Source organism: Phalacrocorax aristotelis, chromosome 25 (assembly GCF_949628215.1).
Source record: "Phalacrocorax aristotelis chromosome 25, bGulAri2.1, whole genome shotgun sequence".
Classification (NCBI taxonomy): Eukaryota; Metazoa; Chordata; class Aves; order Suliformes; family Phalacrocoracidae; genus Phalacrocorax; species Phalacrocorax aristotelis.
In genome coordinates this window covers 3,298,600-3,323,961 of record NC_134300.1, presented here as the reverse complement: position 1 = coordinate 3,323,961, position 25,362 = coordinate 3,298,600, and the positions used below count along the sequence as shown (strand labels likewise).

Here is a 25,362-nt window from a genome sequence, read left to right as displayed (position 1 = left end):
CTTATAAATGCAATGTTTCTTACACCTAATGTAAAAATAAAAGTGGAAAACAAAAAAGGAACCATAAAAATTCACCAGGGTGGTTTTGCCTTTGTCCAGCGTGTGTTCTGCAGATACCAAATCCGAGTGAAAGTAATGACAGGGAGAATGCAGCTGTTTTAAATCACATCACCACTGGTGTGTTATTTTTCATTTTTGCCATGTCCAGCCGGAACAGAGGAAAGCCCTGAATTTGGGGAGCACAGCAGAATGAGAAATTTTTGGTTGCTATTGCAAAGCCTAAGTTCACGAGGGTAGCAAGAGAGGAGTCTGCTGCTCTTGACCCGAAAAGAAAATTGCTATTGCTTTAGGAGTAAAAAATAATTGTGAATTATGTATGTTTTAAAACACAGCACACAGGTGGACTTTTGTGTTTCATCTCGTAAATACCAACTGTTCGTGCATGCGGGGCAACCCAGGAGATCTGCTGATCTACGGGCGTTCACGCTGACTATCTGCGGCTGAAAGAAGCAGGAGGCTAACAGGTCTTGGAGCGGACAGAACGCAGATACCTGCGAAGGCATCGAAACGCTGCTTTCCTCAGGGCTCCGTCGCCCAAGAAAAACACGCCACGGTGGGATCAGCGCGCACGAAGCGTGGCAGTCAAGCAGGTCCTGCCGTGCTTCTCACCTGAATGAACCCTAAAACATTTTCCTAATCTAATGTAGGTTTTAGTAAAAAATTTGACATAGGAAAACTCGGTTGATAAATTACGTGTTCCGAAGAGAGTGAGTTGGAATATTGGATTTTGCTTCCGCCGGTAGCCAGTGCTTTGGACACTCGCCATGTAATGCTTTTTGCCTAAGATTGGAACCACCTGCAGCAAAAAGCGAAGAAGTTTCAACACGCGGGTCTCAAATAACTGAAAAATCCTTGGAAGGATGAACTTCAGCTCTGAAAGCAGGACGAGGTGTAGCAGCCTTTCTCCAGTTCTTAAGTATACTCAAAAAATAGTGTGGGGCTGGCCGGGAAAGCAAACAAAGGTTTTGAGGGAGCAGAAATTTCCACTAGGATACGTTGGAATGAAATAAGCTTTGAGAATGCCGCTAGCCGTTTGAAAACAAAAGTGTGTATGTAACTTCTGTGGCAGGTTGGCCGAGTCCAGTACACAAGGCGGAGAGACGCTTACGCAGCAAGGCGTGCCGGCTGCCCGGAGTACCCAAGCTCGCTACAGGTAAGTGACCTTTTCCCTGCTTTTTTTTTCAGTTTCTTTATTATATTCATTTATCACTTTAAGTACAGGATGTTTCCCTGTTTGCCTTTGATTACAGAGCTGTCTCTCCATTTCATTTACCCCACTGAATTAATGCTTCAGTTCAGGTTATATTGTTTGTGGTAGAGTTAACTGGCATTCTCTAGATCTGAAAGTTTAAAACATCCATGTGTTCTGTATTTTAACTGACATAGAAAGTTTTGAACTTCGCTTCTCAGTTTTTCAAACAGACCTTGAACTAAAAGTCTCTAGCTCTTCCTAAAATGCTTTTCCTGGCCTCCTTCTGAAGCAGAAGTCAAATGCGTTGTTTTACCTCAAAATACTGGATTTGGGGAATCCTCCATGAAATGTTTTTCCTTAATGCTTTGCACAAATGGGTCACTGCGATGCCCGAGGATGCTTATTAATTGGTTCCATGCTCAATTTAATTCTCAAATACGTTGTAACTCATTTACATTTACAAGGTGTAACAGACAGCACAAATTTTCATTAGTTCCTTCTCTCCAGAATTTCTCTGTGGTAACTGAACGTGTCGGAAATCTCCTCCCCTGCCCCTGCTGTTTCTGTGGATCGTGTAAGGACGGGAACGGGTGACCAGGAGTAACTTAAGTTGTTTTAAACCACACAGCTACCAAACACGTAAGCCTCAGTCACCACTTGGGTCTTTGAGAAGATTGCTAAAAATCGTTAAAACCCCCGTACACGTCTATTTTTAGGGGAAAAATCTGCTGAGCCGTTTCAATATGTTGCAGAGATGTAAGGAGTGCTTTTTGTTTGTTTGTTTGGTCACTGAGGAATCTTTTAAGTCTCTTTTCTTCCAGTTTTTTTTTCTTCTTTCGTTTTTTACTTAAATGAGCTATTACAAGATGAGGTCCTGGGGGACTTGATTAACTGTTGGACATATGCACTTGGAGTTACATTTCTAAAGACACTCCCTCTGAAAAGGAGCCGCCCGCTGAGCAAGGATATCCCTGGAGTTCATGGGGAGGTTTTGGACCTGCTTGGCCAAGAAAGTGTATCACAATCACAAGCTCTTCTTTGAATGCGTATTTGTGTAACGGGGGTAAATACCGAGGCAGGTCAAACCCAAACATTTCCTTTTGGAGGGCACCAAACGTTTGAGGGGGTGGTACTAAAGTGGGTTCTGGTGCAGCATTTCAGCTAATACAGGTCTCTCCTTTATTCTTGAGAGCGCCGAATGAGCACCAAAGGTACAAATAAGGAGCGGGATTCCTTTCCTTAAAAAGCCGCTAAGACGTGGCAATGTTTTCCTAACAGCTAATAATAGTATTCCTGAAAGAATGACATTATTATCCGCAGAATATGAGCTAATTACTTAGGCAAATGACCTACCCCCGCAGAACAAACCTGCTCAAGGGAAGTCTTAATAAAAATAGAGTTAGAGGCCTCTAGTCTACAGGACTCTGGGATTTGGCCCAGGATCAAGATATTTCTCCGCAGGAAGCTGTTGTGGCTATAAAAATGTCTGTCTCTTTAATCGTTGGTTTTGTTTGTCTCGTCAAGTCCCAGCTGACATTTCCCTTTGCAGTTTCTCTAAACATCTGGTTGTTGTAATTTCATTATTATCAACCTTGAAGTAAAAGATGGGGCTCTCCAAGATTATGCAATTTCTTTAAACATTATGAAATTATTAAAAATTACAAAGGGATGGGATTTGGTACTTGCCTCAGCTTCAAGCCATGCGCTCTCCCTAAACACGAGCCTTAGCATCTTGCCTCTTAAAAGGAAAAACTGTGATTCCTTCAGATAGCACGACTGCAGGATTTAACAGAAATCCCTATCGTAAGGTTTATGATAAAATTTGAAAGTTGCCAAAAGCATCGTTTATTGTTTCCCGTGTAGACATGTAACTCTGGCTGCCAGCGGAGTTGCCGTGTGGATGTAGTGTTTTATCTAACAATTAAAGAACGATCGTGTGGTTTGCAAGGACCGATGAAGTGCGAAGGCGGCTGTCAGCATCTGTGCTGCAGACGATCGCTTCGCCAACTTGACATCGCTTAATGCAGCGAGACCTGCTTCTGTGCTGGTTTAAGACAAATCCATGCTTGCGCGTTTCGGCCTGCCTCTGATTCGGGAGCAAGTATGCAGAGAGAGAAACTGAGAACGGAGTTCTGAAAACTTTGTTTAAAATGCAGTCGACGTTCCTAGCTTCCAGGCTAATTCTGGTAGCGGTGGTGGTATTTCAGGAAAAGAATCGCTCCACCTCCACATTTCTCCATCTTTTCGTAACCCCTTCCCTTTCATAGTCCCGTCATTCCTAACAACCGATGCTCCTACTTCGCTGCTGGTTGTAGGTTTAATGTGCCTCGACTCTGTTTCACACGTGGTGCGGTACTGAAGTTACTGGTTAACACGGATCCATAGTGGCCTTCTACAGAGCTACAGAGGAAACATCCTTCTGATTTGCCAGGGGATGACCACATGGCTATTTTTTTGTTTTTTATAGTTTTGTAGGTATTTTTGCACCAAACTTACAGTTGGTTTATATAAGCTGTATGTTTAGTTAGGAGAAAGTTGTGAGGCACATCAGCCTTCTCAGTCTAACCAGATGCACGTTCCCTTCTACATCTCCCTTTTGGCCAAAGTCTGATCACAGAGGGAAATCGGTGTGCTGTGGTTTGTTCCTGATAATTACAGGCTGGTTCTCTCCAAGTTATTTTAAGGTTCTAACAAATTGTTGAACAATTTTCCAGGCAGTGAAGAATATGAACGGTGTGTATTTCATTTCCCGGTTTCTTCTTTTGAAGGTAGGCTACGATTTTTGTCTTCTGCAACTGAATTTATCCTCTACTAATTCTCAAACCCAAACTCTAGTGTCTCCATTGACCCAGAGGTGGTGCGGATGAATCACTTAAACTACAAATTGGGCCAGTAGTTGGGTAGTTTTCATTTGTGGGGGCTCAGCATAAAACACCTGCAGCCAAGTTTGCAGAAGGGACAAGTGAGCTGCATATGTTGTCATAAATAAGCTAAACGTGTGTGCTTTTTGTAAAGTGGGTATTGAAATTTAGCAGTTGGTTTTGGTCAATGGAGTTACAGTTCTGTCTCTCAAGTCAGCAATTGCCAAACTAAATGATGCCACCTAACGTGGGGGGGGGTTCAGTAGCGTTGGTAGAACACCTGTATGGCAAGGTTCATATGCAGCGATTAAAACAATTGCATTTTGTGCTTGGTTGGAATGCCTTTGGGGGTTTTGATAACCTCGGCGTTAGGCACTAAATATTAATGCTTTCGCTGTATTAACTACTCATGAATTGAATTAGGTGTGTATGTTATGAAAAAATAATGGCGAGTTATTTCACAATATGGGATTTACAATGCACATTTAGAAGGCAACTGGATTTAATTTGTATCAGCGTAAACAGGGATTGAATTTAATTTATATGGGCACCCTTAACTGTGGCTTTCATTAACGAATGCTTGACTTTGCAAACACAATGGCCACTTAATATTTTTTCCTGATCATAGTTCTTCACGAGGGTTTGTCCTGCCCTCACCTTTGTGGTGTCTGAAGGGTCTTCCAGCTGTCCGTTGGATGATCTGACTCTTGCTTGTCACGTGTGGGCTATTTTCTTTCCCGTCCTCCTCAGAGGTGACTGAATCTGTTGCCAGTGGATTGCTCTGGTTTGCTGGGTTTTTTTGTTTTGGGGCTTCATTTCTGTGCTGCATCTGTTTGGATTTCTTTTTTATTTTTCCTTTGCTTTAATACTTTCTGCACAATCAAGAGAAGAAAGAAATAACGTCGCTCATCTAAATGCAATAGTCTTTACTCAAGCAACATTCTCTATGACGTTTTTGCCCGAGGTTTGCAAGATTTTGCCTGTTGTGTAAAGATTCATTCATATCAACACAATGTTTTCATGAACATTAAAAGGATAAAACCTTGGTATTAAACTGTCTACCGAGCCAAAGGCACAACAGGGAATTCTTCGTTGCTGTACTCTTTGACAATGACATTTAGATTTTTGTTCTCATATTCTTGTTTTGGAGAGAGGATTGAGATGTTTGGAGAGGGAGGAGAGAGGTTGTTTGTATTAATTATATCGCTAGAATGAAAATACGAGTGCAATGTAAATGTAAAGGTCCTGAGCCTACTGCTGAAGAGGTTTTACACTTTGCGTGATTGCAGGACAAATTATGCAAACAAAACACATAACTTTTGGTTGCTTAATTCTGTAAACATGTTACTGAGTTCAAAAAGTCATCGGTTGTAACGCAGACAGAAAGGTTGACAGACGGCCAGTTTGAAACTTTTCCAGGGCAGTGAAGAAAAGAAAGCATTTCTAACTCAGGCTGTAGCTATTTCACGTCAGTTTATATGAACTTGTTGATATACGCCTCATCCAGTTTATGATGGTTAATAATTATAACTCGTTCTTTTTACGGTGCTTTTATACAAGGACTTTGAATAAAAGATGAGGGACCCAATATTCCACATACTATGCGTATGTAATATACAGGGCATCAGCTGAGCTAGAGAGCGCTCAGCTTGTTTTTCCATTCTCCTTGTGATTGAAAGAGTGGGCATAACTCTTGGTAGGTCCTGTGTAGAATGTAAAGACTGAAAAATAAAAATTGTTCACGTTATATCCACCTTGGAAGAACCTGAGCCAAACATCTGGAAAACAGTACATCAAAACATGAGGACGTGCACCGTGCTATGTGAGCCCAGCATGAACGACACAATCTCACAAAGAGGAATAAAAGTGAGAGCATTTGAAATCCTGGCTTTAATACCTGGGCTCACTCCATCCTGCTCATGAAACGTAATGAGGATGTAGTGAAGAGTCGGGCTGGGTCGGGTGCTGTGTCGTCCCGTGTTTCCAGGCTGGCCTTGAGAAGAAAACCGTGTTCTCTGTCCCATGCAGCACTTGGTGAGCGGCAGGCAGGAGAGGGGAGCGAGGCTTTCGGGGAATCTCTGCTGTGTGAAGCAACAGACTACATAAACCGTCTAGTCAGGTTGTTTTGAGTCAAATCAGAATTTACCTCCAGCATAATTTGGAGTTCAGATGCCATTAGAAGGTACGGTCTCGAAACAAGTGTGTTTGGCCCTACCTACGCGTTCTTTTGGCGCTGCTATAAATATACCGATACGTTATTAACTGTCTCTCCAGACAAGGCATGGCGATGTGTTGATAAAAGTATTCTACTTTGATAAAGTGTGTTTCCGAATCTCAGCGATGGCACTTCAGTGAGATTAATGATGCAGAAGTCAGGCCTGCACTTGCCAGAAGCGCTGCAGGAGTCTGAGCGGCAACACGGGATGTCACAGTAGTCAGGGCTGTGTAGAAACCGGAGAAAGGTGGTGCGGTGTAGGTTAGCCTGGGAAGGACTAGATGAAAGTGCCTGTGGCCTCTAGCGTGGGTTTGTTTATCACAGTCCTATTTCACTCAATGGGTTTTATCTCACGAGCTGTTTGTAACATTTCCACCAGGCTGTTCCCAACCGCCCCCTTTGGCACACGCTTCTTTTAATCTCTGGCGTCTCTTCTGCAACTTCCCTGCTTCAGGCTGCCTCTGAGACTGTTCCAAAGCCTCCGGGTGTGTACAAGCTCATCTTGGCCTTTCTCTGGTTTCGTGTTGGCGATAGACACATCCCGAGCTGTGCGGCGGATCCCGCTGCCTCCGCCGCGGCGTGAGGTGGGTGCCAAGAGTGCTAATGATTTCATATAATGCGATTTTCACCCTGAGCAATAATGCGTTCCGTGTTGGGTCAGATAACTCAAAGAGAAGTAAACTGTGGCCTGATTGGTTTGCACAGTTTTGTGCTGTTTGTATTGTGTGTGCCCCCTGCTCTCCGGCGGTATCGCTGCCTGCACGGGACTGAAGTGGATGCGTGGAGCTGGCCTGCCTGTCCTCCTGCTGACCTCGAGAGCTAGAACTCCTGGCGATTTTGATGGAAGCAGAAGTAGGTCATTGCTGAGAACGACTGGATTCCCACCCACTCTGCCTAAAATTCAGGTCAGAGATCGTGTAATTGAAGTGATGTCTGTGAGCTACTGCTCGTCCTTGGAGCCCCTCGAGCGTCGGTGGGGTGCTTCAGGAGCGTGCTGGTCTGAAAAGGCAGGTCTAATTCCCGGCGGGGGATCTCCGCCAGCGTTTCGTGGTGCCTCCTCAGAACATAGTCTCTCGGGTTTATGAAATAAATTACTCACATTTTTTAATAGCCACTTAAAAAAGCGCTGCATCAAGCTTATGTGTAGTAAAGCAGTGGTTTAGAATGAGAAATTAAGAAGGGGAGGAACCGCTGGACAGACAAGGCTGTATTTGAGGAGGAAAAGACCAGAAAGAGTGATAGCTATGAAAGGAACTCTTCATGAAAGATGAACAGTCCAACAGACACTAAGGATTTATGGGCAAAAATAATAAAAATGCCCTTTTTTTCCCCCCAAAATTATCTTCTTTTTGAACCAGTTAGCAGAACTAAGCCCATCAAATGAGATGAGAGGGACATGACTTGGATGGCCCATCACACAGTTCAACTACCTGACTCCAGCCATGGAGTATTGAAAACAAAATTTAGAGAAAAACATTTTTGAGCCATATGTTTGCACAAAACATTTAGGTAGCAGCCTGCGGCTGTAAACGGGCTCACAGACTGCATTCGTCTAGTTCGTGATCGGGCAAAAAAGGCTCAGTTCACTAAATAAATCTAAATAAATGGTTAGTTATAGGTTGTTTATCAGCTCTCCCTGACACGCTCTTGGCTTAATGGAGGGAATTGCTTAAACAGATCCAGCGCTCCCAGCACTGCTTAGTTTTTCTGCTGTTCCTGGTGGCTTATGTGAGAGGCAGAGGAGAACTGGGACAGGGTTGTAAAATTCAGTGTCCTTCACTTGAGAAGGTTTTGGAAATGACAGAGGTAATGTTGCCTGGGAAAAAGTACTGTCCTTTAAAAAATCAGTGGGAAATAATTGATTCTTAGTAGGGGCAGTTTAGTAGAACCCCAGGTGGAATAAAAGTGAAATCCATATTTTTTAATACTCTGAGGCAGCTGCCAATCTCGAAAGAATCTTCTTTAAGAAGTAATTCTGTGAAGTTTTCGGCAGGCAAGTTGTCTTTTTGTAGCTGCCTTGTTTAAGGGACCAAAGGGCCATGAGACCTTAAAACCATCGCTGCCTGCCGAAGCAGACACAACTGAGAGCTGTGATCCGCTCTGGCATGCGTCGCCTCTTGGAGAACTTGAAACATTGCCCCAAATCAGGAGTTTTAAAGCACAGCTGTTTCCACCTTTGCTCCTAGAAAGCACACAGGCTCTCTGCGTGAGGGTGGTTACTCGGGTACAAAATACCCAGGTAAACATAGCTGGAATATAAAGGGGCGCAGGTGGCAAGCGCAGCTGCGTCAGAGCCAGGTGCAGCAGAGGACGTGGGCTCGAGCAGAGCTTTGAAAGCTTCCGCCACCCTTTCCCAGGAAGCAGAAGCTGAATTTCTGTCCCCGTCCTCCCGCGCTCCCAGCCGCGCTGGATCCTCCCCTTGGCAGTTTGTCTCCCTGCTCCTGCCCGCCCCTTCACTCTTGTATATATGACCCTCTCCAGGCAGCTTTTGCTTCACAAAACTCCAGTCCAGGCAGCCGTACTTCCTCCTGCACGCACCGAGCAGCGCTGAACGTCCGAACCAACATGGGTAAGAGATCCGGCCCGTGGATCCAGCCGGGATCCGCTGCTTTCGGCTAGGGTCTGCACTGTGAAACTCGTGAGCTGTGGCCAGTGGGTTCGTTAGTGCGGTGGACCGGTAAGGAGAGACGCGGGGCTGAAGTTCAGCGTTTTCTCTGTTAAAAGGTTTACTTCTTTAAGCTGTTGAAACCTCCCCATGGTTTTAAATAAGTAGCGTTAATGCTATCAGTAAATGCCTTTTGTGCTACTGTTAAAAGTCTCTTTTAGTACCTCCGCATTTAGAAACTGAAATAAGCATTTGGGCTTGCTGCTCTGGTTGATGGTGAACGTGAATGGCTCTTAGGAAGATTGTCGGGAAACTGAGGACCAGAATTTAACTTTTTACTTATATTTGCATGATAGACCACATAATTTTTATGGACTTTAATTTTTGAATGCATGGACAGAAAGTGGGAGCAGGGGACTAAAATAGATGGAATTATTTTTACATGTGAGTTTATTATTGTGTAATTTGTGAGGGGGCCACTGTTGCATGGTGATTTCACAGAACTGGGTAAGATTGTAGACCTTAGTAAAAAAAGCCCTTATTACAGCAACAAAAACAATGGTTCTGACTCAGCAAAAGTGTCTAGTCTGGTTTATCTGCCTTTAACTGTTTATCTTTTTGTGCTTTTGTAAGTACTAGTAGTGCAATTGCATTCGTTTTGCTCTGCATTCTAACAAGCTGCAAGCTTCAGTTCGTAACCTGTGGCGCTGACAGTTTGTCTCAATGGTCGTGGCAGTCTGTGAGTAGCCGCTAGGCAGCGTGCGAAGAGTAAGTTAAGTACTGCACCTTAACGTAGCGTGATGGTGATTGATTGGTCACGAGGTTTGGAAAAGTACGCTCTTGGCAGTGTAGAAGAGCAAGTCTTGGACTGCTCTTCAAAAATTTAAGAGATCATTAAGGTCTGCTTGCATAATTTGTTACTTGGAGAAAGACTTGTATCCCAGAAAGAATGTGCTGCTTCCGTCTCTGCTGTTCCGTAAGGCCTGTGTCTTGTCACGAATTATGGTTTAACCCCAGCCAGCAGCTCAGCCCCACGCAGCCGCTCGCTCCCCCCGGTGGGATGGAGGAGAGAACCGGAAAAGTGAGAAAGCTTGTGGGTTGAGATAAAGGCGGTTTAACGGGTAAAGCAAAAGCTGCACACGCAAGCAAAGCAAAACAAGGAATTAATTCACTCCTTCCCTCGGGCAGGGGGTGCTCAGCCGTCCCCAGGACAGCAGGGCTCCATCACGCCTAACGGTGCCTGGGGAAGGCAAACGCCGTCACTCCCAACACCCCCCCTTCCTCCTCCCCCAGCTCTCTGTGCTGAGCATGACGCCGTGCGGTGTGGGACAACCCTGGGGGCAGTGGGGTCACCGTCCCGGCCGTGTCCCCCCCAGCCCCTTGCTCGTGAGGTGGGGTGAGGGGCAGAAAAGGCCTTGGCTCTGTGCAAGCCCTGCTCGGCAGTAACGGAAACACCCCGGGTTTATCAGCACTGTTTCCAGCACAAATCCAAACCGTAGCCCCATGCTAGCTACTGTGGAGATGATTAACTCTATCACAGCCAAACCCAGCACATGTATATGGTACAGCTGAAATACTAATGTCTTTTTTTCCCATTTCTGTGTTTATTTCAGCAGTTTAGCACAATCCCTTCATTTTTTTAATAGGTCAGTGTTTTACCCATGCATACACCTTAGCTTCAGAGGACTTCCTATCTACTTGGGCCCAGCAAAAATCCCAGTTTGGCCCAGATTTATTCCACCTAACTCAACAGCTCTCAGCAGAGGTGCCTAATTTATTGCCACGTTTCTCCTAAATTCCCTGTCTAAAGAGCCTTGGGCACCTTCACAGGTTGTCTTAAGTGAGCCAAAGAACTCTGCTGCCATAAAATAGAGCATATGAAAAGGCAAAGTCTTTCCTGCTCCTTTCCTTTATTTCACACTGTTAAACCCAAACTATCAAAGAACACCTCTTTCTTGTCCTAATAGTTACTGAATTTACTATGAAACTGTGCGTTATCAGGTGAGATTTTTTTTTACAACGCTATCACCCATTGTTGTAAATCTATAAACCACATTATCCAAACTACTGGTGACTCCAGGTGTGGTTTGTTCGTGCCGCAGCTTCCGCAGAGGCTTTGCATATCACATCTAAACTTCAAACACGCACTGATGAGGTAAGGATGAACGGACTGGCCTTTTTTTTTTAAAAAAAGCTACTTTCAGAAGTTTGTTCATAAAACAATCTCCTAGACCTTGCTTTTATAATGTTTTATGGTATTTGTTGTCCTTTGGGATGACCTGTGTTTCCCAATACTTCCTTGCCCTGAGGAGCTCAGCATTTCTGAAGACTTCACAGCCCTTGAAGAGGCAGAGAGGCATCTTTATCACCTGCCTGACAAAGGGAGCGCTGCGCTCGGAGGCGCAGAGCAGCACCGAGCAGCACAGGAACGGGGACAGACGAAGCCAGAGGCGTCTGGACCGTTCCTCTGTGCTGTGACCGCCAGACTGACAGATCCGGCCGTCACCCTTTGACCTTGCCAGAACGCGATTCTGCCTGGTGCCATGGTCCAACTTGGTGCCCCCAAAACCGAGGGAAGTGAAACGTCTGATTTGTCACTGCCACCCAAAGGAGTGCGGTGCCATTGCCACCACCATGAGAAGCTTTTTTAACATTTATGACATTGAGAACTGCCTCCTTTTTGTCTAAAACATTCTGAGTAGATGGGAAGCTGCAGGGGCCCCTCGTTAACGCTTTGTGGGGGAAATGATCGCTTACATATTTTCAGCTGCTGTAAGTGTAGCAAAATATCCCCAAACCTTGTTGGTTTGTGTGGGGTTTTCCAGAGCGGCCTGTGGATCGTCGTCGGTGGCTCACAAGGGAGTGGACAGTTGCCTTTGGTTTAGTGCCCCTCCTGTTCTCCGAAAAGAGGAACGGAACAGATGGAAAGACATGAAAAAATACAGAGTGGAAGGAACCTAGACGGGATTCCTCAATTCCCTTTGCTCTCCACAGGAGAGAATCGCTGTAGACAACGGTAACAAAAGGAACAGTGATGTTTTTATCAGCTCTTGGCGTATATATACAAATAACTGCACGGGAGTAAGGCGGAATTGGGCTTATCGTAGCTTCATTTGTGAGAAAAGGGAGACTTGTACGATGAAGCAGTTGAAGCTAAACATGTACGTTCTTCCTGACAAATTCATGTGTGAGCCATTGGCGGGAGAGGAATGTTCTTTGATTTAGAAAGACAAGGAAGGTTGACTTAGTGGGTCGGAAGCTAACCGTAAGAGAATTTGCCTGTACAGGTGTAACACACGCTGCAGGAGGCAGATCTCAGAGCTTTTGTCCTCGCTGGAGTTTGCTGACCACATGTGCGCGATACAGCGTCCAACTTCCTCTTATTCAAAACGCTTGGTCAGCTGCCAGATTAATGGGGGATCTGGAACATTACAAGGAGTATTAACATGTTTAGCCATGGATTATTAACGTAGCAGTGTAAATATTGTTGTTCACATGTTGCTACAAGATGGTACAAATCACAGTTTCGTGACAAAAACCGTATTTTGTGTTCACAAATGAGCTTGGCATCGTGAAACATGGAAAGGCTTGCGTCAGCCGTGGGTATCTTCAGGCCGTTAGGTACAATGGTTCAGAACAAAAGAGTGTTTGAACAAGATCAGAGGGAAAGGAGAAGAAAATGTGTGTGAGAAGAAGGAGGGGAAAACATTCATCATCTTGCTGTATGTTTTCTTTGGAAAACAATTTGGCACGAATAATCCTTCTCAAAGTAATCTGCAGAAAACTCTATTTGCAATGCTAATTAAGCTGTGGTCTAACGCATACCGAGTCCCTGCTAATTTAGGTGATTGAGAAAATTGCAATAAAGTTTAAATTATGGCTTAGACATAAATGGAACAAAGCAAACTTTATATTTTGTGTTTCCAGATAAAAATATTTCACAAAGATTGTGAAATTAAACCTAAAGTACTGAATTACTCTTTTTGAGAAGATCCAGTTGTTAAAGCTACGAGCCTCCACACGCAGTGAGTGGATTGCTTGACGCATTTTGCCTTCCAAGAAAGGCTCCATAATTAAATGGACACTGGAGCTGTCACTGCCTCTGGATTTGAAATCTTAGGTCTGTGGCACTCTGAAAAAACCCATTGCTGTAAACTTCTCTTTTTAAATATCAGAGAGTGGCAAGTAATCAGGTGGTTTGTGTATTCTTATTACAGACATTGAGGTACGGAGGGAGGCAACTATACCGTGTTTTCGCTTCTGTCAACTCGTATTTCGCTTCGTGTCATATTGAAAAACTGTGTTGGCATCCTGCTGCCCAGCGCTTCTATATTTTTGTGTTTAAACAGCTGATTATGCACTAGTTCCATTTAGGAATGGAGCAGAAGCTCCAGAAAAGTAGAGATTTATGTGCGTCAGTTAAGCCTAGAAACTTGCAACGTGTTGTAACTGCCCCTTAAAGCAATATTTCAGGGTAATATTTTCTTAATTCTAGCCAATAATTCACTGGTGCAATCCTGAGAGTATGTGTTCTGTTAACTGTGTTGGAGTAGAAACCTCTGTGTACGAGGCTGTTTTAATATGACTTTTACTTAGACGTTGGTTGAGATCCAAACTGATACAAAGGCAGCTGAGAAACTTTCTAGAACAAAGCTGAAATGCTTGTGAGGTGTCACATGTTAGTCACGAGCAGTGCCTGACGCTTGCTGAGGATCAAGCTCTTAATTCTGGGAAGTCCCAGTACAGGAGCCCTGTCCTTCTGGAAGCGAGCCCCTGGCTTTCCAGATCGAGAAGCTGTAGATAACCACCACTGCAGATCCCATTCTCCATTGAAATTCTGGGGGTTTGTGCTTAGGGACACCCAGCCGCATCGGTTGGTTTTGACTCTCGGTGCAGATGAGCATTGCTTCTCACTCTTCTGCCGTTATGCAATGACACGTTCCTCCTAACGCAGAGCCCAGCCTCGAACCAGACGCGGTCCTTCTGCTTTTGTGGGGTCTCTTCCCCGGAGGACATTTCGATTCCCTTTCTGGCTTCCTAAACCTACAGGCTCCCCTCTAAGTTGTCTGATTCGCCATGTAGTTGCCGTGCTGGAAGTGGAGAATGAGGAATGCCGGTTCAAGGAGGGATTCTGGCAGCTCTAACAGCGGCGTGAGAGCAGAGGTGGGGAGCTGAGTTTTTAACAGAGAGAAGGTGGAATGGGTCAAAATTCCCCTTCCTTTTGTCCTTTCTGGTCACCTGCAGTATCACCTCTTATCCTGGCTGTAAATCCTTGAAAATAACCGCTTCTTCAGCGTTTATATGCAGAGAAAGACTGGAGGCTTTCCAGTAACAATAAAATGGGTTGTTCAAGTTGGCCAATCTGTCTACTTACTCATCTGGCAGTGATTCAGCAGCTCTCTGTAAAACATTTAACACAATTTTCTTAAATCCCAGACCCTTGTCATATATGAATGTGCTTTAAAATTGTGAGACTGAACTCGTTGAAATGAAGACCCAAATTTCCCATTATTTTTGACCATGGAGTGTCATTCTGTGTGTATTTTCGGAAACTCAAGTAACCTCAGCACTGACTGGAATCAGCGAGACTTACAGGTGTTTGGTGACGTGAAAATCGGATCTAAGAATTGTCAGTCTCTGAATGCAAAGCCAGTGTCCTCTTAGAGATATGCTTTAGAAGAATTTGGAGGTTAAAATAACCTATTCTTTTTCTCCAACAGCAAAATGCGGAGCATGCGGTCCAGGGTATGCAAGTCCTCTGGATGCCATGAAAGGCAAGTACTGTAACGACTTTTCTAAATCCACGCCCTCAGTAAAGGAATTGCTTCCAGATTAGGTGAAGACTAGGCAGATGCCTTCCAGAGTGGCCCATTAATTAGCAAGGCCAAGGAGACTTTAGATATCAGCAGAGATTTTATTTCGTTTTGCACCCAGCTCTGGGCAAAGCATGCAAGCTCTGTTACATGAGTTATCTAAATCTTAGCACCAAAGCAAAGTGGGTCTGGGTTTAGATGTATGGATGGCTGTAGGATGCTAACGCTCAACAAACTCTCCTGGTTTTCTATGCTGCAAAGTAGAGCTTTGCATTAAGAATGCTGGGGACAAGTGTTTATCCCAAAAAAGAGCTAAACGGTTTCATTGGTCGTTTTGGATGGAGATCTTTATAGCCAGACTCTCTCATAAAAACAAGTGACTGGGACTGTCTGGGACAGAAGATGGGGAAAACAGGAGAAAGCACTGTGTGACAGAGTTTAATGACAAGCTTCTCACGCACTTGTAGCTGTACAAAAGTTATGTTCTGTCCTTCCCAGCAGAGCCTGAACCTCACTAAAGCCCTTGAGACCTTTTGCTGTAGCTTTTAGTAGTGTCAGAACTTCACCTGGAATTCTTCAATATATTTTTAAAGCCTCAATTTTAAAGATTGTGATAAGTAGGCTTTTGGCACAGGTAGACTGAAATGTGGGCCCTGGCAGCAGGGAGCCGTCGCGGGCGTGACTGGGGGACGGAGAGGCTCGACACGGCCTTGCAGGTGGGAGGGTGGTCTCCACTACTGCCCTTTTTCAGGAAAATAGTTGGGTCCTGGGGCTCCTAACATCAGGAGGCCAAGGGAGTAGAAAGGCCCCACAGCAGAACAAGCACTTTCTCCTGGCGATTTCTCGCTGCTCAACCTGTGTACTCTTGTGTTTCTCCATAAAATGGAAATCCTGGGGTTCAGCTTCCTGGGGATAATCACAATTTACAGACAGAGAGATTAAAGCCCGAGAAGATTCTCCTAAAGTTAACCACAGCTTTTTTGTAAAAATGGTTTGTTTTGATGCATTAAACAAGACTTCTGCCTCAAAAGGTCCCCGGGAGGAGGTTGTGTACCTGCCTTGTATCTACAGAAACACTGGGATAGAGAAGCCTGACTACCTGGCCACTGTGGATGTCAACCCCAAATCTCCTCGCTACTGTCAGGTACCTGCCTGTAGAATGGCTCCGGTCGTTTTCTAGGGCGGTGAATGTTTGGGTTTGCAAAATCGTTTTCAGGGAGACATTTGTGCTGAGAACCAATCAAACCCTCTGCTGTTTTTCTTACTAGGTTACTCGAAGCTAACATTTATCTTGTTACTCTCAAGACGCTTTTGGCACATTTCTGTGCTTAGTATTTTAATAGTTCTTTTTGTAAGGCTCTTTCCGATTTATGCTGTGCGTGAGTGCTAAGGTCTAGAAGGTGGTATTTCCTCGGGGTGTGTCAGTAGTGTAGACAGTTTATGGGTAGGATGTCTGATACCCTGGGAAAGTCTGCACATCAGGTATCATAAATCTAACCCGTTTTCTTCATAAATGGAAAGCTGTGGGTAGGCAGCCCCCAGTATACCGGATCCAAAATATTGGTAAGACTTCTTAAGCTGCTCAGTTTGTTACTGCGAAGAGTGTACGCTAAGCTGCATGTAAACATGCAGTGCTCGTATGGCTCCAGTTACTGAAGGTACTTTGGACTCTGATCTCAATGTATTTAAGGAGCAGCAAATCTGGTTCAACAACAGAGATTTTTGTAATTCGCTCTTTTATTTTTAATATATACATAGCTACTGCTTAGGTCTGTATTGTGGAAGAGGTAGGAAGCCAACCTAAAACTTCGGCAAAACTTAGCTGTAATCTTTCCACTTTGAGTAAAAATCAGAAGCAAGTGTGCAAATGAACGTGTCAGTTTGCTACAGTCAGCCCCAGCTGTAATCAGGTAAATCTTGTAAAGTCAGAGACTTGAGCACGTGGGCAAGTGACGGTTTTTTCTGTTGGTCTTGTCCATATCATTACTGCTTGTCTCCTTGACTAGATAGTCTTTTAAAGATTTGGATTGATTTAATAGCATACAACATTTAACAAATGCAATGCAATCACGATGTCCAACTTTCTTCTCCCACTTTACAGCTTCAGCTCTGCATATCTCAGGCTGAATCTGCTTCCTGAATAACAAATAGCAGTTTCCTTCTGCTCTTTATTAATTCATGCTTTGACATAAAGACCTATTTCTTTGCCTAGGGGAAAAACTACACCGGGCTGAATCTTAAGTCTGTCTCTGACTTTGTAGGTGATCCATCGCCTGCCCATGCCGAATCTTAAGGATGAGCTCCATCATTCAGGGTGGAATGCCTGCAGCAGCTGCTTTGGGGATGCCACAAAGAGAAGAAATCGTCTGATTCTACCAAGTCTGATCTCTTCTCGCATTTATGTGGTGGACGTGGGAACAGACTTTCAAGCTCCTAGAATCCATAAGGTATATTTAGAAGACTTTAAGCTGGGTTTTTATCTCTTATATTTTGTCCAAGAGACAGTGATTTGATGGATTCCAACTTCATGTTCGGAGAGTCAGAACGGTTATGGAAGCTTTTGTCAAATATTAGGAACTTGTGGGAGTTTTGAAACTCCTACAACTTATTGATAAACTACACACAAAAATCTAAAGAAATACAAGTACGTGTGGTGTCGAACACTCACAAATTAGGAAGTTCCAGAATTCAACCTGCTGCCTCTGCAATATGAATTTCAGTCGAAGTAGCTGCATGCTGTGTTATTGGTTTTGACTGCAAGATCACGAGGCAAACTCCTACCTGACACGTTGAGCTGAGCATATGTAGATTGTATGTTTTTCAGAGATGAGTTCACATTTGGTTGGATTTTCACTGAGCAAAATCAGATCTCTTCTGTAAAGGACACCTCCTCCTTGATTTGTAATTCTTCGTTCCTAAACGTGTGATATGTAGATTTTTTTAAAAGCAAAAATGAAGAAAATGTTTTAATATGGGGAAATGAACATTGTTTTTAAATCTCTGTTTCATGGAAACAATCAAAATTTTCAGAAAATAAAACTTCCACTGCAATAGAATTCATTTGGCAAGGATACAGATGCTGGCATAGATAAAGGTTCAGATATAGACTCACACTTTTCCGTGTCTAACTGTTTAGATTCTCTTTACAGACAGTGAAAAAAAAACAGGCACTGCTGGAGTCAGATTTGTCTAACCTAGTTTAGAAAACTGTTTTAGGGGAAAGGAATTGTGTTTTAAGAGTGTTTGTTTCTTTTCACTGACTATAAAGTAAGCAGAGGATTAGCTTAGATGTAAATATATACGCTGTCAGTGTCTATCCTTGGTCAGATGACTCCTGCGCAATGTGTGAACCTTCAGTACAAGGTTCCAGGTTTGGCAGAGACAAATTCAGTGATCAAACCATATTTTGACAACAGGTCATAACGTGGGATGCCAGGAAACTTTTAAGTGGTCTTTTGTCCCACCCCACCTGCCTGCAAATACTCATATTCATAGTCTTTCAGTTTTGAGTTCTTTAGAACCTTGCCAGCCTTTAACTATTAATAAAGTGGAATAGAACTCCCAAAGGTCTCTTCTTGTACGGTGAATTTTGTTTCAAACTGAGTCTCTGGCAAGCCTCAAAGATTCCCCCCGGGCGCCCCGCACTGCGGGTATTCCAGGGTGAGCTGGTGTCTGAACGCGCACAAGCGGTGTTTCTGCCGCTGATGTCAGTGTCTTGCCGATGCAGGAATCAGACTGATTCTAACCATTCGACTCTTGCTGTTTATATTTTTGGGAAGAACGGTGGATGTCATGGATGGTACTGTAATACTGGGCTGAGCAGGAAGCGGGAGGCGGCACGTACTCAGAAACAAAAGAAACAATCCCCCTCGCGACATGCACCATTCCCACTCCTTCCTTGCTCTTTGAAACTTGGACTCTTAGAGGTGGAACTGGTATTCCGTAGCAATCTCAGGGAAGGTGACTATGACTATGTGTACACTCATTTCAGATTGTTGAGCCAGTGGAGTTGTTCTGGAAGGGTAACGTGGCTAATCCTCACACCTCTCACTGTCTGGGCAGTGGCGACATCTTAATCAGCTGCCTGGGAGACCCTTCTGGCAACGGAAAAGGTATTAATCCCCTTCATTACTCTAGAAAAGTATTTGTGGTGTGGAAGTGTCACGCTCCCGAAGTACAGGCTGCAAAGCTAGAAGCATGGTGAAGAGCTTGCCGTGCCTTTGTGCACATAACCATTCCGGCGGTTGTTTACCCAGCTATCGAATTAACGCTTCCGTGACCGGGTGAGCTGTACGGACATTGCTCTGCCACAGCAGTTCGGACCTGGTGGGGAGGAACCCTGTGGGACTGTTGATGAGTTCAGCTTCTGTGTCTCAGTCTTCCAAATATATATTGCTAAAGAAGACCAGCTCTGGTGGTTATAATATGAGCAAGAAACCCGTGAACGTTTCACTTGGGCCCCTTCAGCGTAGAGCACGGAAGAATTGATTTTAAACATAGCCTGTATCAGCCCAGTGTTTGTGACCTGAGCTTGAAAGATTCTGTTGCCAACCTAAATCCTCTTTGTCTTCTTGTCTAATGAAAATGAAGCCTTTCAAGCTATTCTAGCCTGCATTTCCCGTTTAAAACTTTTGAGGGATTCTTGCGTATAAATATTGTTACCCATGCAGATGTAAACCACCTGACATCTAAAGAGAAATGCTGGCTATTAGGAGTGTACTTCAGGTGGTGAGTGGTGAACCCTGCTCCTTTTCACAGGGTTTTTCTCTTCTGGATCGTGGGCAAACGTGTCCTTGAATAGATGGGTGTTTTGTACGTAATTCAAGGATATTGGCAGCAAGCAAAGAAAAACGGGTGACTCCTCCAGGATCTTCTCTAAGACATCTCTTAATTGAAGTGTACTCTAGGAGGCTAACTGATTTATTGGGACATTTTGAGTAGAAATGGAGCCAACTGGAGCTTAAAAAACTCATTACAATGTGATGAAGTTCTTTAAAAATCCAGCTTTCGTTTGCTTTAATCCACAAAAACGACACCAACGGAATCACAATGTTTTCCTTAAGCATAGAGTTGCAGTTTACAGCGTGTTTAGAAAATAGACATTTAAATATCAATATATTATTTATCTTATTTAAAACTGTGAATCTGAGAATGACTTCAAACGAATCTCTTCGGGTTTTATATCAGGTGGCTTTATTCTGCTGGACGGAGAGACCTTTGAAGTGAAAGGAAATTGGGAGAATGGGGGAAAGGTACCCCCCCTGGGTTACGACTTCTGGTACCAGCCGCGACACAACGTCCTGATGAGCACTGAATGGGGAGCCCCAAAAGTCTTGGCAAATGGGTTTAACCCAGATGATGTAGAGAGAGGTGAGGGAGCACTTGTCTAAACTCTCAAAAGCAAAAGTGATTCTTTGTTAAACTAATAGCTTCTGTGTTTATTTTTGTCTGGCCTGATCCAATAGGGCATTATGGCTGCCGCATTAACGTGTGGGACTGGAGCACTCACACCTATGTTCAGGCAATTGACTTAGGGAAGGGCTCCATACCTCTGGAAATTCGATTCCTCCACAATCCAGATGCTGCAGAAGGGTTTGTTGGGTGTGCTCTGAGTAGCACAGTGCATCGGTTCTACAAGACAGAGGTGAGTAATGAAAGCCCTGGCAAACATAGCAGCTCAATCCTGGTTGTTTCAAAAATCCACCAATCACTTAGGAAATCATAGAGTTCTGATTTTAAAAATCCAGGGCTCCTAATTCCAGTCTAATTCTAGGCAAGCTATAACATTGTGTCAGAGAGCAAACGTGCACGCATACAAGGCAACGCCACGGCTTTCTGGAGCTACCGTGTAATCCTTCATCTTTGAGCAGCTGCTGATGGTAGGCATTTTGAGTATCTCTAAGCCTTACGGCTGATGTCCAGCATGCAAATCTTCAGCAGCCCAATCCTGAAAGGAAGCAAAGCTTAAGAGGTTGTAGCGCTGGTCTGTCTGCCCCACTTCCAACTCTCCTACCCTCCACAATAACTTGTTGATCGTTTAAATCACAGCTAATGAATTGTGGAAGTCTCAAAGAGGGAAAGGTCTTGCCAATGATAGGAACGTTAGTGACCATTCGAACATGAGGCAATCTGATGAACGCTTGCGCTGAGGAAATAGCTGCAGCGTTACCTCAACAGCTTGCTCTCTGGTCTGCAAGCTGGTCATCAAGCATGGATCGATTGGACAGCTAACCAGAACCTGTGAAACTCGTCACCAGTGTCAGTGCGTGCTGCCCGCTGCTCAGCCGGTATCTGGAAGCAAAGGGAAGACGGGAAGGTAGAGGAGGGAGGGAAAGTCACGGGGTCATAGTCAGGGGAGTAGAGCTATTGCTGTTTCAGGTGGCGAGCTGGAGATGGATAGGACACCCAACAGTAGGAGATTAGCGGTCTTTAGATCTGCTACTGTTACAGCGATATGTCTGAGATGTTGTTGCGCAGTGTAATCATTAACATTCTCACTGGCAGCATAGTTACCATCCTCACCCCTTGGTAACACTTATTTGCAGTGTGCATATCACCTCTGTACAGGCCCTGTTAAATAGATAGCACTATTTGCTTCTCTTCCCTCTGTCACGCATAGCGGAGCGCTCTTGGCTAACATGAGGGCCATAATAACGCTGTGTTCTGTCCCGTGCCTTCTGCAGAAAGGAGACTGGGCAGCAGAGAAGGTGATCGAAGTACCCAGAAAGAAGGTGCAAGGATGGCTTCTCCCTGACATGCCCGGTTAGTGTGAGCGTGTTTGGAAAAGGAACGGGGCGTTGTCCTCTGCAGTGCCCTGGTACAGTGTAGCTTTTTGCAAAGCCTTCTCCTTAAATGACACACACTGCCCTCGTAAAATACTAGATTTCTGTTTGGGTTCTCTGTGTAACGCTTGTGATGTAGCCAAATTAGCCTTGCTTGTGAGCCACCAAGCAGGAGATTGTGGGACCTCTGCTCCCATGCTGCTCAATGCTTGAGCTCAGTTTCTCTAGAAAAATACTTGGAGTTTTGGTCTTTCAGCATGAGCTCAGAGTATTCAGGGATGGTCCAGGGAATGCTGGTAGAGCCTGAATCGCCCCTGAACAGGCACTGGGTTTCCAAGGATGATTGTGTTTGTTCAACCCCTATCTTAACATATTTTTCTGAGGCTACCGTGACTAGAATTTTGAAAGATAATAGGCTTGTGGTCTTGTTTGTCGCTGGTCCTGTCCGTTTCCTGACTTTGCTACTGAATATTTTATTGAAGGTCTTATTACTGATATCCTCATCTCGCTGGACGACAGGTTCTTGTACTTCAGCAACTGGCTGCACGGAGACATCCGCCAGTACGACATCTCCGACACCCGCAAGCCCAAGCTGGTGGGACAGGTGAGGCAGCGTCAGAAGAGCTGTTGTGTACAAGTGCAGTACAGTCTTCCTGTTTCCTTCTTTTTTAAAAGGAGAAAATGACAGTTTACTGTTGCTTGAGAATTGTCGCTATACTGTTTTCACGTTCCCTTGGAAGCCAGCACCTATTCTCACACATTTTCCTTGGTTGCAGGTGTTTCTGGGGGGCAGCATCACAAAAGGTGGGCCTGTAACTGTCGTGGAAGACAAGGAGTTGCAGTGTCAGCCAGAGCCATTTGTGATCGAAGTAAGTTTTCCGAACACGCACGTTGTCAGTGCTCAGCTAGTTGTAATCCATTCTGAAATATCTCTACACCTCAGTCCAATGTACAATGTATAAAGCCACATCTGAGCCAGTTTTTATCACCTACAGCCTGGGCGGGTATCACATTTCAGCCTGGACTGGAGCTGGTAAATCCTGGTAAGTGTTCTGGGTCCCTGGTGGAACTGGACAAGCTGTTCAACTGCACTGAAGCCTGTGTAATTACATCTTCCCTGCTGTTAGCTAGCTAATTTAATGCTAATGCAGCGTGCATTCATCACACTGCCGTCGTCGCTTCTGATCATCTTTCAACAACCGGTGGTCGAAGCGCTAACCCAGCTCATTCCGCAGGGGTGGTGGGGTGTGTGTAAAGAGTTCGATGGCACCTGGCGTCATGATAGAAGAGTGAAAGAGCATTAATTGTCTCTGGTCATTATCAATGTGCATTGATGTGATCACTGTCAAGGCAGCTACCTATGGAAGGTCTCATGGGATGTGCAGGAACAGAATATGGTCATGGCTAAGATCTGTTGGCCACCAAAGGCAGCTTCGGGAAGTTCCACATGCTCCTTTACTTCATAGTGCAGATTGTGCCCTAGCGGCAGCATAGACATGCTCTTATTTGCAGCTGTGTTATGTGACCCATCTCTTGATTTCTGACGCTCCTGTCCACATCCAGCAACCTGAACACCTCAGCCTTACTTTCTTACTTTACTAGTTCTATGAATTCAGTAGAACTCACCTGGATTGGCTTCGAGGCTCCCTGTTAATAAGGAATAAGACTCTCAATAAAAACCGTTCTCTCTCCAAAACAGGGGAGTTGGTGCTCTTGTGTCAAGGGTTCCAGAGTGCTGGACAGATCTCCGAGCAGCAGAACGCCGTGCTGTTTTGTTTCTTCTTGCTGTTGCATTTCTTTTGTTCAACCTCCGTGGCAGCTTGCCTTGAGCACCTTGTTCTCTATTGTAATTTTAGGGGAAGAAGGTGCCAGGTGGACCTCAGATGATTCAGCTTAGCTTGGATGGGAAGAGATTGTATGTCACCAGCTCCCTCTACAGTGGATGGGACAAGCAGTTCTACCCAGATCTTGTCAAGTAAGAAAGCTTTGGTAAACAAGGATGACTGTACAAGCCCATGTTCAAGATTTCTTTCTTAAACAGTGATATGCATATGCCAGCTGCTATACAAAGTTCCCGCGCAGGGAGGCTGAATCCAGTAACTTACACGCAGCCTACCAGCCTAGGTGTTTCACCCACTAGCCACAGCCCGTCCCTGCTCAACAGGCACACACACGTTGGGGTCTGCACACATTATTTGTTGAAATCATGACCTGTTTGGTAGTAGATGAGAAAGGGAAGAAACCAGTGAACGTGAGCTAGCCTGCTGGAACCCGAGGTACTTCCAGTCTGCCCTTGGGTGTATCAGCATGACTTTCTATTTTTTGGAATCAAGGAAAGGAGAAGATGTTCTTCCAGATGGCCACAGGAGGGCATAGTGCAGCTTGCCTAGTCCTTTATAAGTAACAACAGCTAATTTGAGGTTGCAAGTTTCACTGAGGTGATGTAACTCACTTTTGAGACTTGCTAAGCCCCAGTATAAATGGGGAGTTCTTTTCATTTTATATTAAACGAAGACAAGTCCTGCCCAAATATGGAAGAGCAACAAATACGAATCCTTTTCCCGATATCTGTTTTCTTGTCCCTTTTTCAGGGAAGGCTCTGTTATGCTGCAGATTGATGTGGATACTGAAAAAGGTGGATTGAAAGTGAATAAAAACTTCCTAGTGGATTTTGGGAAGGAACCTGGTGGGCCTGTCCTAGCTCATGAGATCCGTTACCCTGGTGGAGACTGCTCCTCTGATATCTGGGTCTAATTGTTGGTTGGAGCTGTTTTCTTTCTTCTTTTTCCCCGTCTTTTTCTCTCTCCCCCCTACCCTCCACTTCCCTTTTGTACAGGTGCATTGGTTCAGCTGGAACTTTGTCCACTCTCTAAATTTAGACTCCCATTAGGGTGAGCCACAGAAGCTCCGCTTTCTTCTTGTTCTGAGGCAACCAAGTGAATCTCTCTGAAACATGATATAAATCTCATTTTCTCCACTCCTTCCCCTTTCATAAGGTCTTGTGTAATCACTGTTGACTGTAGGCTTCAAGGCCGAGGTCACCCTGTTTGGTGCGCTTTGCCTTGCCACTGCTTGTTGGTGGAGAAGTTGTTCCTAAATAACTCCATAAGAAGGATACATTCCATGGGCTTGCCCCAGAGCAAGAGTGTCCCGTCCCTGCAAAGCTTAATTTGCTCATAAAGTAATCAGTGCTTTACAGCAGACACAGCATAAAAATCATGCGTATCTAATCTGAAGCCACGTTTCTGGAGCTGGGTTATATTTTAACATTTGTGCTCTGATGTTATAAAAAATCAACAATAAAATTGTTCTTCAAGTCAGGTGGAGCTGCATATTTTTTTTTCTTTTTAGCATTTCAACATTTTCTATTTCAAAGAACATAAATGTAAGGTCATTTCAGAAAGTAACAATGCCATTTGTCTAAAAATTCTTTGGTGAGGAATTTATTTTTGCTGAAGCCACCTTTGTTCCCATTATTGCAAGCAAAGATTCTCCTCCGTTTTCTAAGGCTGAAGGAAACTGCAAAAGCCGCTTCTGTACGCTGCACCAAGGCCAGGCGATGCTGGCAGCGGGTGTCTTACCGGAGTCTTTCAGGTGTCTTGCAACTTCTTGAACAGACAAGCGCTCACAAATTCACCTTTTCTTCTTTTGCCAGCTCCTGATGCATCTTCCCGAAGCTGTTTCGTGGGTCTGATTCTCTTTTCCGCCCCTCTAGATCTGTAGCTTTCCCATCCGTGTCATTGCCAGGCTCTGCCGTTTCCTGCTGTGCTTTAGCATTGCCAGTTGTAACGCTGGAACCACATCACTGGTGTCAGAGGAGCAGTGCGTTAATGG

General features: G+C 44.6%; 1 protein-coding gene across 2 annotated transcripts; it reads left to right on the top strand.

Annotated features, from left to right (window-relative positions):
• Positions 1-1,134: 1,134 nt before the first annotated feature.
• Positions 1,135-24,848, top strand: LOC142048378 (methanethiol oxidase-like). 2 transcript variants are annotated; one of them, XM_075075175.1, is made up of 13 exons: positions 1,135-1,213; positions 3,967-4,020; positions 14,654-14,707; positions 15,778-15,890; positions 17,008-17,193; positions 18,738-18,858; positions 19,934-20,116; positions 20,212-20,390; positions 21,430-21,508; positions 22,011-22,132; positions 22,305-22,397; positions 23,385-23,503; positions 24,120-24,848. In XM_075075175.1, the coding sequence occupies exons 3-13, from the start codon at positions 14,701-14,703 to the stop codon at positions 24,280-24,282; spliced, it is 1,365 nt and encodes a 454-aa protein (XP_074931276.1). In that variant the 5' UTR covers positions 1,135-1,213; positions 3,967-4,020; positions 14,654-14,700; the 3' UTR covers positions 24,283-24,848. The 2 variants fall into 2 exon arrangements, with proteins under 2 accessions (XP_074931276.1, XP_074931275.1); XM_075075174.1 differs by lacking the exons at positions 1,135-1,213; positions 3,967-4,020 and adding an exon at positions 8,619-8,897.
• The last annotated feature ends 514 nt before the right edge of the window (positions 24,849-25,362 follow it).